At 39.2% G+C, this 12,644-nt stretch overlaps 1 protein-coding gene across 1 annotated transcript in view; it reads right to left on the bottom strand.

The window, feature by feature from the left end:
• Window positions 1-214: 214 nt before the first annotated feature.
• Window positions 215-12,644, bottom strand: part of fbn2b (fibrillin 2b) — a 66,251-nt gene continuing 53,821 nt past the window's right edge. The window contains exons 52-66 of the mRNA XM_067396782.1: window positions 10,750-10,812; window positions 10,542-10,667; window positions 10,275-10,394; window positions 10,070-10,192; window positions 9,816-9,947; window positions 8,103-8,228; window positions 7,744-7,950; window positions 6,524-6,649; window positions 6,281-6,403; window positions 6,032-6,148; window positions 5,797-5,925; window positions 5,527-5,646; window positions 5,206-5,437; window positions 2,834-2,993; window positions 215-2,698 (exon numbers count right to left, since the gene is read on the bottom strand). Of these exons, the coding sequence (XP_067252883.1) occupies window positions 2,324-2,698; window positions 2,834-2,993; window positions 5,206-5,437; window positions 5,527-5,646; window positions 5,797-5,925; window positions 6,032-6,148; window positions 6,281-6,403; window positions 6,524-6,649; window positions 7,744-7,950; window positions 8,103-8,228; window positions 9,816-9,947; window positions 10,070-10,192; window positions 10,275-10,394; window positions 10,542-10,667; window positions 10,750-10,812 (2,279 nt within the window). The 3' untranslated portion in view covers window positions 215-2,323. The remainder of the gene's footprint in view (window positions 2,699-2,833; window positions 2,994-5,205; window positions 5,438-5,526; window positions 5,647-5,796; window positions 5,926-6,031; window positions 6,149-6,280; window positions 6,404-6,523; window positions 6,650-7,743; window positions 7,951-8,102; window positions 8,229-9,815; window positions 9,948-10,069; window positions 10,193-10,274; window positions 10,395-10,541; window positions 10,668-10,749; window positions 10,813-12,644) is intronic.

Genomic DNA, 12,644 nt, shown 5'->3' with positions numbered 1-12,644 from the left:
AATTCCTTTTTGTCTGAAATAAAATTGGGTTTATTCACTTAAGGCTTCTTCTAAGTATCTTCAGCACAAAGTGTACCGAAGTGGCTGCCTTCCACTCTCCTGAGATCAATAAGCCATTTCTACTTCGATACACTCGCTAAATCTCTTCAACATGGCTAAGAATGGCCTTTGCACACACAGAACAGAAAGACAAAGGTTAAAAATATAACCCATGTTTTATTGCCAGTTGTTGTTTCGTACAGATGTTTACAAACATTGTGCGGATCACTTGGATCTGACAGATGGATGCATCCAATCGAAAACAGTATAAAAACAATGTATTTGGAATTACTCGTTAGCAGTGTACTGGGTGCTCAGGTTTCTCCGTCATGGATCTTTATGGCTCAAAAAATTCATACAGACGCCCTTATCAATGCACCTTAGAGATGTATCATTATCCTGAGCGACCCGGTCCACTTTCTTTGGTCTGAAGTTCGTAACTCAACACTAGACTGATGACTATTTCAAGTTTGCTGCTGATTTTTGACATACAGTACAGTCACGCACATTTGCTCTTTTACATGTAGTGGCATCAACAAAAACAGAAAAGATATGAAAGTATACAAAGTTCCCATGTTAGACAAATGGTTATGCATAAATATAGCTCAGGCTGTCGTACAGTGCAGTTAATTTGATGTTCAAGAAACTATTTCATCGTTCTAGCACCAGAACATGTATATGCCTAAATAACTTGTTTAAATCAAATGTCCTGAAGATGAAATTCAGGGCACAGCATTTAAAAACAGTCCAATATTTCTGGTCGTCACAATAAACAACAGTATTATTCAAATGATGCGTTTAGATGATCGATGGACAAGCTCATGTAAACAGTGACGTCTGTCACGTAGTGCTCGGTGACAGTTAATTAAGGACGCTGTGATCATTAATTGTCCGTCTTCAGAGGAAAAACAAAGTCAACAGCTCTTAAAAGCTATTTATCTAATGTTTACAAGTAAATATTTGGTTTGGCAGTCTTGATGCTCAAGAATACACAAAAAGAAATACAAACGAAATCTACATTTCACTTTAAAATATACAATTTAAATTTTCAACAAGCTTTGATAGTATTGATTTTTTTCAGCATTGAGACAGTACAAAAGACAATCACACAAAATAAAAAACTAAAACATAAAAGACCTTTGAAAAAAATGTCACTTTGAAATCCACAAATCAAGCATGTTCGTAGTACAACGTAAGCTGGAATCATAGCACCTTGTGATTTACTGAGAAACTAAGAAATGAGGGTCGGTTTGTCATTCTCACACAAGTTGAAAAGTTGTGTTTGCATGTCCGCATCTGGAGTGTTGTGGAGGACAGCTTGCCAAACAATCCTTATGTACCAATGAGACCGCACGTCTCCAGCTGCAATCAAAAATTGCATCTGGTTGGTTTACCCAGCAGGCTTCCAATTCTCCATTCGAATGTGCTCTGTTTGCTCTGTTAGCGTCTTTGTCAAATACACCGACGAGAGCATTGAGCACACGAGTATGAAGGAGAACATGGTTCGAATTGCATGTGCGAATGCCAGGTTTGTTCTAGATCACATGCATAGTCGAAAACCCTTTGCCATTTTTGGAATGAATTTTCCCTGATTAAAAACGCAGAGGAGCCCGAGTGCAAATTGAGCGTTTAGCACCACTCCTGTACTAACTGCTGTACGTATAAGTGTGTAAAATGAGGTAACGCGATGTGGCAGCTCATGCAAACACTCCAGAAAGTCACAGAAATCTAAAAGTATATGTTTAGTATCAGTTTTCGAGAACCATAAGCTGTGTGAATGCTCAACTCTCGTTTAAACCTGAAAAATTGCGGCTGTCCTTTGTGTGACCTTTTTTTTCATCGTTAACAGTACAATACTTGACTCTAAATACTGAATGGAATAAACTTTGACCCCAGTTTGCATTGAGAAAATCAGGTGAGTGAAAAGTCATGATATTTTTCTTCATTGTCTTTAATGCAATGTTTTATATGCATTAAAGACTAAAATGTCATTTCTTAATAAATTTGACAGTTTACAACTGTAATAGCTGTACTAAAATTAAATCGTCCTCACGACTAATATTTCTGATTGTCCCTCCGGTAAAAGTGGATGCTAATAATAGTGCTAACGCACTTCTGCTAATTTAAGGTGGTATGTGTACATTTTCCACCAAACTTGGTAGAATCAGTGGGCATTGACACGAAAGGACGGCAAATAAAAACAAATCCAAAACATGGCGGTATATGGACACAGTCTCTCAGAGCTTACGCCCTGCAGTGAAGGGCATGGGGTCAAGGGTCAGTCTCAGTGCAGGTGGATGTGCAGCTTGATGCGCAGTGCATCACCGATCTCTCCCAGCAAGTAGTCGCTGTCGTGCTTGTCCTCCAGGTCCTGAAGTTTGTGGGGACCAAACAGGCGCATGCTGGCGATCTCCAGGCGGTACAAACCTGGAGCAGGTGGCTTCCGGCCCAGCCGCAGAATGCTCTTCCCGTCACGGCGCTCCAGGATGCGGAAGTGTTCGCCCTGGTTTCCGTGCGTTATGACGTAGCGCACATGGTGCTCAAGCGGCTCCAGAGCTGGAAGCAACTCAAGAAGGGGTTCTTTGTTTTGTAGCTGCGCCAGACTCAGGTTCATGGGGATGGAGGTCTGAACATCCATGCTGGCCATGCTCACCGTCTCCTGAGGGCAGAACAGAGCAGTTGGAAACATTGTTGAAACTCTTGATAGACTTTTATAACCTTTCAATTTAGGGTCAGGGATAGCAGAGTGTATGAGGCCATAGCAATAGCAACACAACCACAGCCTCAAAAATACCTTGAGCTCATTATCACCAGCATTGCGCCTATGACGGCCTTTCTTTCCCAGGTCACCATTGATCTTGCATTCATAGCAGGCCTCCGGTGAAAGTGACTCTTCATCATCCACTCCCTCTGAGCCTAACTGACCCTGGAAGCCCACTCCTGTGATGCAGTGCCTAGAAAAGAAAAAGTTGAAACATTACACTTGCTTTTCACCTGTGTAACTCAGTCTAGGCCAGGAATTTCCAAACCTGGTCCTGGAGGGCCAACATCCTGTAGAGTTTAGCTCCAACTTGCCCCAAAATACTTGGGGGAATTGTGTAGTTATCCTGAAGACCTTTATGGTTCAGGTGTGTTTAATTGGGGTTGGAGCTAAACTCTTCAGAGCAGTGACTCTCCATGAGCAGGACTAGACACCCCTGGTCTATGCCTTGCCCCAAACAGCACACTTAATATAGACTTGCTGTCTTTGCTTGCATAGGCTCATGGAGTCCAAAAGATCATAGACTAACCCAATTTATGATTCATAAATTGTTGAGGCTATGCTGGAGCAGACTCCACAATAGACTACTCCTCGACTATGTGGGAGTTTGTCACCAAACTTGGACAATGACTAAAGACTCAGACAAGGGTTATGCGTGGAATTTATTGTTTAAACTTTCAGTCAACTATATGGATCTATACTACATCACAAAAATATGTAGACATCCCCTTTTAATTAACAGGTCTGGCCTGCACCAAAGTGAGACCTGAACCCTGTTTAAAACTTTTGGAATAATTTGGAGTGTCAATTGCGAAACAATCCCTTACGAAGATCAGTACCATATGCTGTTTTGTCTCAATAGAAGCCAATCCTGCTGTCATATTCCAACATCAAGTAGAAAGCCTTCCCAGAAAAGTGGAAGCTGCCAATGTTTCTGAATGCTCAAAAATGTTTAGGTGTCAACGTACATTTGGCTATAGAGTGGATGTTCAAACTATTTGAGTACCCAATCCTGCGCCTGGAAAGCCACCTTCCTACAGACTTTAGCTCTTGAACTAGCTAATGAAGGTCTTCAGGATTACTAGAAACCTAGATACAGACATGTGCTGGAGAAGGTTGGACTGGAACTCTGCATAAAAGTGGCCCTAGGGGAGCAGAATTGGACACTGCAAGTTAAATCTGGATTACCAGAGTTCATTTCATGCCAGCAATGTTCAAATAAGAATTTCCTATAGACTTTAGCTCGTGAACTAGCTAATGAAGGTCTTTAGGGTTACAAGAAACATCCAGACGTGTATTGGAGAAGGCTGGAGCTGAACTGCATAAAAGATTGAATAAAATGAACTCTGGTAATCCAGAGAGAACTCTGCAGAAAAGTGGCCCTTCGGAAGCAGGATAAGACACTCCTGGCATACAATGAACTCTGGTAATCCAGAGTTAACTTGCAATGTCCAAATAAGAACCTTCCTACAGACTTTAACTCCTGAACTAGCTAATGAAGGTCTTTAGGGTTACAAGAAAAATCCAGACATGTGTGCTGGAGAAGGTTGGAGCTGGAACTTTGGTAATCCAGAGTTAACTTGCAGTGTCCAATTCTGTTCCCCTAGGGCCGCTTTTATGCAGAGTTCATTTTATGCCAGCAATGTTCAAATAAGAATTTCCTACTGACTTTAGCTCATGAACTAGCTAATGAAGGTCTTTAGGGTTACTAGAAACATCCAGACATGTGTGCTGGAGAAGACTGGACCTGAACTTTGCATAAAAGCGGCCCTCCAGGAGTAGGATTGGACACTCCTGGCATAAAATGAACTCTGCATATTTACTCTGGATTACCAATGTTCAAATAAGAACCTTCCTACAAACTTTAGCTCTTGAACTAGCTAATGAAGGTCTTTAGGGTTACAAGAAACATCCAGACATGTGCTGGAGAAGGCTGGAGCTGAACTGCATAAAAGCTGGAATAAAATGAACTCTGGTAATCCAGAGTTAACTTGTAATGTTCAAATAAGAACCTTCCTAAAGACTTTAGCTCATGAACTAGCTAATGAAGATCTTTAGGGTTACTATAAACATCCAGACAAGGTTAGAGCTGAACCCTGCAGAAAAGTGGCCCTTTGGTTTTCTGGAGTTCATTGTATCCCAGGAGTGTCCTATCCTGCTTTCAGAGTTAACTTGCAATGTTCAAATAAGAACCTTCCTACAGACTTTAGCTCCTGAACTAGCTAATGAAGGTCTTTAGGGTCACTAGGAACATCCAGACATGTGCTGGAGAAGTCTGGACCTGAACTCTGCATAAAAGCGGCCCTCTGGGAGCAGGATTGGACACTACTGACATAAAACTCTAATCCAGAGTTAACATGCAATGTTCAAATGAGAACAGTCTCTAGACTAGCCTAAATACTCACCCTTGTCCTGCTCTGTAGAAGCCCCCAGGACATCCGCACAAGTATCCACCATCTGTGTTGGAGCAGCCATAGCTGCAAGGGTTATTGCCCATGGAGCATTCATTAACATCCTGGCAGCCACCAGCAGAAGCCTCAAAGTCGAAACCTGATGGGCACACGCACTTATAGCTGCCCAGAGTGTTATAGCAAGATGCCGACCCGCACATTTGGTTCCCGGCGCATTCGTTCTCATCTGTGTGGAAGGAAGAAACAGAAATAAGAAGTCCGCAATGTAAAACCGCTGTGCTTTTTTTGTTGCGCCATCCATGTCGAAGGACTTACCCACACACTGGTTCCATTGGTAGTGCTGAACATAACCCTGCGGGCAGCCACAGCGATATCCTCCCAGCATGTTCTGGCAACCGTGCTGGCACCGGTGGTTTCCGCCACATTCATCAACATCTGTAAAGACACAAGAAAACGAAAATGGCATAAACTGATCTCAGGTTGACATGCGATTCTAATATATCTGGGGTGGTTCTAGGTCAATCTCTTGGTGACGATCACATAAGCGCAAAAATGTTTCATATGAGCCCCAAATGGGGAACCAACCATCGCAGTTGTGTCCAGTGGCGTCCAGAGAGAAGCCCTTCTGACACTCGCAGTTGAAGCTGCCGGGCGTGTTCAGGCAGGAGGCGCGGGAACCGCACACATTTGGCTGATTGCTGCATTCGTTGTTGTCTAAGAGATGAATCATGGAGGCAATTTTAGCTCCAAATGACCTGCTCAATTATTTAGGCTGTAGGCTATGCATGTTAGCAGGGCGGTTTGAGTTCACATCACTCACCTATGCAGGCCGTCTGGTGCTGCGTGAAGCCTGTGGGGCATTTACAGGTGAAACCACCGATCGTGTTGACACACAGGAACTGACAGTTGTGTTGCTTGGTTGAGCACTCGTCCAAGTCTGGGACAAAATAAGTAATATTTCATATTAGCACACGTCCTGACATTGGGTTTGTCATTGGGATGGATTATTACTACGACCAGATTTATAAGCCCTACAATCAGGAATGGTACCCATTAATTATGAACTAACCTTTGCAGGTCTTTCCATCAGGCTGTAGGATGTATCCTCTGGGACATGAGCACAGGTAACTACCTTCAGTGTTCTTGCACAGGAAGTTACACGGTTTGGGCGACTGAGAGCATTCGTCCATATCTAATTGGAGAGCATCAATGACAATGTTTTGCTGATATTGCATCAAAAAAACTTTTAGAACATTATCATACTTTATTTATTTGTCTTAAATAAGGGTTACAGTGAGAGTGGACAACGTACCGACACAGGAAGTGCCAGTGAAGTCATCGGTATAACCCACGTTGCAATGGCAGCGGAAGGAGCCGACACTGTTAATGCACTGACCGTTCTTACACAGGTTGGGCATCACCTCACACTCATTGATGTCTGCAAAACAGATGCAATATGGTAAAAAAAGATCAAATATACATTTTTAAATGTCTACTAAATATCTTTTAGCACTTAAATTATTATTAATATCAATATTTTCAGTATTACTAATATTAAATTATTTGTGACTATTAATATGAATAACATGAATATACATATTAAAATATTTCTAATTTACATTACTGGTCAAATATATTCACATCAAAATCTATCAAAGAATTGGCTTTTTTTTTTGTTTAATTAGTCCCAAAATTATTATTATGATAAATAATTTATTATTATAACCCTAATGCATGAATGTCAACACTCATCATTATAAATATGAAAAGTAATACATATTAATTTAAATGTATATTTTTAATAAATACATTACAGTATTAATAATTTTTGGACTAACATGTTAATAATTGTATTATAATGATACATAATTTACTATTATAAATTATTTTAAAATGCATTCATGTAAACATTCATAATTATACTGTAAATATTTTCTAAATTGATCTATTCAACAAATACATATTAGCAAAAATGAATTAACATTCTGTCAAAATATTTTAATAATTTATTATTTTAAATTATGTAAAAAATGCATGGATGTAAACATCCATTATTATACTGTAAACATGAAGTTATAATTTTTTCTAAATTGATTTAACAAATACACGAATATTACAAAATTTACATTTTGTCCAAACATTTATTATTTTTATACATAATTTATTGTTTTAAATCATTTAAAAATGCATGAATTTAAACATTCATAATTATACTGTAAATATAAAAATAAATATTTTCGAAATTGATCTATTTAACAAATACATTAAAGTAATTAATTTTGTCAATATTATAATGATACATAATTTAAATTATTTTAAAAATACATGAATGAAAACATTCATAATTGTAGTGTAAATATGAAAAGTTATACATAGTTATACACAGTTCAGCCACTGCACATCGTTGCATTGGTCCAAAAGAAGCAGTGATTTGACACAGAGATTGGTCAAATATTTTTCATTTTTCCTATTGCTGCTGTATGAAATCTCTTTAAAGACATACAGAAGTACATTCTGGCTGAGATCTCTAACCTCTGCCGTCGGTGGTGTATCCCGGGCCGAGCGGACACATCTTCTTGTACTGTACGGTGCCGGGCAGAGGGCAGAGCTCACACAGCGATCCCCAGCCGCGGCCGCCGTTACAGCAGCACTCCGACTTGGTGACGGTGTTTCGGTTAGTGGACGACTGCTGGCACATCGTCTGCAGGACCTCCGTGAAACAGAAGCCCTTCCTGTTATCTGCCAAAAACAAATGCCGGGATAATGGTTAGACGGTGGACGAAATGAGTTGGTGATTTGATTCAGTTTTAGAATTCGGTTTCATGTGAACACGTGTCCCCAAATGTGACCCGTCGCCGTCAGCCACATTCTGATTGGCCGCTCGCTCTTACCGATGCACTCTGTGCCTGTGGAGCTTGGCTCGAAACCCTCGTTACATTCGCAGCGGTAGCTGCCCACCGTGTTGACACAGCGGCCGTTCTTGCAGATCCCTGGCTTGCTGCGGCACTCGTTAAGGTCTGCCAAGGTAACATGCAGAGGAGGAAAGAGAGAGAGAGAGAGAGAGAGAGAGAGAGGGATGATCCAGTGATCTGATGCGGATTATACAACATGACGGCGAGCTAATGCACAATCTGCATACGGTGTAAAAGTTATTACTTTTACACTTCAATTACTTCAAAATCTAAATGATATCAAGACTGAGATCTAGAGAAAATGGTTTAGGTAGTATAAAAATAAAAATATTAGAGATTATAATTGCATAATATTGCTCAAAATATTACTAAACATCATGATTATTATTATATTATGAATATATAAAATATTACATAAATAATTGTTTTATTTTATTTGCTTTTTTATATTATTGCATAAATTACATTATTATTATAATTATATATATATAAGATATTCTATATATTAACTGCATAATACTGCTCAAAATGTAGTTATTATATAAAAATAAAATATTAATAATATTATCTATATTGTATTTGCTTTTTATCCATATAGCATAAAATATTAAATTATTATAAATTAATTACTTTTATATATTTTTAATTGATATTAATTTGCATAAAATATCAAATTATTATTATTATTATTATATAAATATTCTTAAAATGCACATTAAAATTTACCATAGCAAATATAGTTTGACAAAATACAGTATTTACAATAATACTACATTCACTGTTACTCCAATAAAAACAAGCCATATTTTTTACATTTTTCTGTCACCACAATGGCAGGCTGTTGCTATGTGGATGCTAAGATGTTGCAATTTCATTGCAAAATGGTTGCTAAGGTGTTCTGGGTGGTTGCTAGGTGGTTCCCTACTAGCTTAAGTAAAAAAGAGTTAATTTCAAAGCAATATTATGGTGTGTAGACTTTTTTTTTTAGGTGGAAATCGGAAGTTTGTTTGCTTCAATTATCGTATACGCCGATCAGGCATAACATTATGACCACCTTCCTAATATTGTGTTTGTCCTTTTTTCTGCCAAAACAGCCCTGACCCGTCGAGGCATGGACGACTCTAGACCCCTGAAGGTGTGCTGTTGTATCTGGACCAAGATGTTAGCAGCAGATCCTTCAAGTCCTGTAAGTTGTGACTTGGAGCCTTCATGGATCGGACTTGTTTGTTCAGCACATCCCACAGATGCTCGATTGGATTGAGATCTGGGGAATTTGGAGGCCAAGTCAACATCTCAAACTCGTTGTTGTGCTCCTCAAACCATTTCTGCTTTGTGGCAGGAGCATTATCCTGCTGAAAGAGGCCAGGGAATACCATTTCCATGAATGGTCTGCATCAATGCTTAGGTAGGTGGTACGTGTCAAAGTAACATCCACATGGATGGCAGGACCACTAACACATCCACACTGAGGACAAAATGTTCACTTGCTCCCTAATATATCCACCCACTAACGGGTGCCGTGATGAAGAGATACTCCGTGTCATTCACTTCATCCGTCAGTGCTCATGATGATATGCCTGATCGATGTATTTTCCCCTTGACAACACAGAGGCCCGATTCTATCTTTAAAGCATCTCGTTTGCCGTGTCAGACACATTCACACCCACACACACACACGTGTTGGTTTCTCACCCATGCAGCCTTCTCCATCAGGGCGACGCGTCATGCCCGGCGGACAGATGCACATGAAGGTGCCGATCTGGTTTTTGCAGGCCATGCCTCTGGACGCACAGTCATCGAGGCCTTCAGCGCACTCGTCCTGGTCTGAAAACAGAGCGATTGATGGCTTATCCACTGCATTTAAAGCCCAAATCGTGGCCTGTATGTGATGCTGACACGAGTGGATGGCTGATATTGGCAGAAAACAGCAGGCGGCGTGTTCTCACCTCGGCACATCCGGTTGTCGTCGCGCAGAACATATCCCGTGGGACACATGCACTCGTACGAGCCGAAGGTGTTGACGCAGCGGAAAGCGCAGAGGAGCGGGTTCACGGCGCACTCGTTGATGTCTGGAGACACAAAATAAGTGGATGAGAAAACACTTAGTTTCCATGTGACTGCCTGTCTATCTTTAGCTAATATCTAGCGTACCTTCACAGGTCATCATGGGTCCGGGTTCAAAGCCCTCCTGACAGGAACACTCGAAACCACCAGGAACGTTTGAGCACGTGCCGTTTCCACAAGGGTTTCCGATGGAGCACTCGTCCGTATCTGTGAAGAGAACAAATCAACCAATCGGTAAAGCTGCGGTTTACAGTCCACCGATGGGATTTGGGAACCTTCCCGCTTTCATTGAGAGAAAATGCTTGCTGGGAATGTGTTGCAGGTTTACGACACACAGTTTCAGCGTGAACTCACCCACACAGTTGACGCCGGTGTAGTCCAGGTTGTATCCGAAGGGACACTCGCAGCGGAACGAGCCGTCGGTGTTGATGCACAGGCCGTTGCCGCAGATGCCGGGGTTCTCCACGCACTCGTTCATGTCTGTGGAGGCAGAGAGGACGTTATCACCGGGGTCGGCGGGAAGGATAAGTGTTTTAGTTGGCAGAAGTTGACGTTTTCTCACCTTCGCGTCCTATGGGATTCAGGACGGCCTCATGACCGTAGGGACACAACATGTGAAACGCAGCTGCAGTTGAGAAAGGGACAAAAACATGTCAAACACACAGAATACCTTCTGATGTTCATAAACGCATGGAGACGTGAAATGTCCGAGTTCTTGGTGTAATTACTAAATCTGAATTTATTAATAATCTGCCAAGTGTTTACTTGTGCGGTCTTCGGGGTCTTTTTGACCCGCAAATGATGTTTGCTCAAATTAAAAAAAATGTTCTCTTTGTCCAAATGGCATGAGACTTTGTACGGTGGTTAACACTTATAAGATCTACAAATAAAAAAAAAATTGGAGTGATATCTTGTTTTTATGTTAGTGTAAAAAATATTGTTACTTTCGTGGTCTTCGGGGTCTCTGGAGACCCCGGGCAACAGAATGTAATTTTGTAACAATATAATATATTTTTTAAAAACCAATGTAATTTTACTCTGTTTATTAATGTTTTTTTCTCAACATTTGTGCGTTTTTGGAGGATTCCAGATATCTTTTAAATTTATATAAATAAATTAAATATTTTTTGAAATAGGTTTTTATGCATGAACAGCTTTTTATGTAAAATTCACTTTATAAAAGGCCCAGATTTCTAACTTTGATTCATGTCGATAACATGGATAATTTGACATGGTTTAGTGTAAGATTTTTGCCCATCTTTTGAAAAATGCAGTTTTAAAAGTAAAAAATCTAACATTTTTACCAGTAGATGGCTGTAAAGCTCCACTATTTGCTATGTGCTATTTGAATGACTGAAAGATGTCTTTTCACAAGTTTTTTCAGTTGGATTCATATCTAAATGTTATTAAATCACAATTATAACAATACAAATTACTTTGTCAAAGTTTAGCATTTTTTGTGGGCAAAATCAGTTTTTCAATAATAATTTTATAATAAAAATAATAAAATATTTTTTATTTTTGTGTGTGTGCGCGTGTGTGAGCATGTTTATTTTGTATTGAGGATGTTTTTTTTGCATTTTTAGAAGTGTGCCACTTCATTTCTGTCTGTGTGTGTTGTGCGTTGTTTCTGATTTTGAGAATGGATTTTGTCCAGTTTCTAAGTGGGGTCTCTGTGGGTTACATTATTGATGATATTATTGAAAAAAAATATTTTTTTCAGTACAAAAAATGCTAAACTTTCACAAAAAGTAATTTTTGTTATAATTGTGATTTCATAACATTTAGATATGAATCCAACTGAAAAAAAAACTTCAATAGCACATAGCAAATAGTGGAGCTTTACAGCCATCTACTGGTAAAAATGATAGTTTTTTTACTTTTATAACTGCATTTTCCAAAAGATGGGCAAAAATCTTACACTAAACCATGTCAAATGATCCATGTTATCCACATGAATGAAAGTTAGAAATCTGGGCCTTTTATAAAGTGAATTTTACATAAAAAGCTGCTTTTGGATAAAAACCTATTTAAAAAATATTTTTTAATTTATTTATATAAATTTAAAAGATATAACAAATCCTCCAAAAACTGTACAACTGTTGAGTAAAAACATTAATAAACAGAGTAAAATTACTTTGGTTTTAAAAATAATATATTATATTGTTACAAAATTGCATTTTGTTGCCGGGGTCTTCAGAGACCCCAAAGACCACGAGAGCAGTCCCCAAACGAAGACCGCACAAGGGGTTAAAAAAAGAGACCAAACTTCAGTCTGTTGCTCCAAAGCATTCAAGATGTATGAGAGTTCATTTTCAGGTCATGCTCATAAAGCATAAATATAATTTAGTACCATAAAATCCCCTAAAAATACAAAAATATTAAATAAAAAAAAACATATAGTACATTCATTTAACTAAAATAAAAATTCTGGTCATGTGTGAGCGTCATGTGAGC

This window comes from Chanodichthys erythropterus, chromosome 10 (assembly GCF_024489055.1).
Source record: "Chanodichthys erythropterus isolate Z2021 chromosome 10, ASM2448905v1, whole genome shotgun sequence".
Taxonomy (NCBI): Eukaryota; Metazoa; Chordata; class Actinopteri; order Cypriniformes; family Xenocyprididae; genus Chanodichthys; species Chanodichthys erythropterus.
The sequence above is the reverse complement of the archived record's forward strand: the minus strand, read 5'-3'. Positions and strand labels throughout refer to the sequence as shown.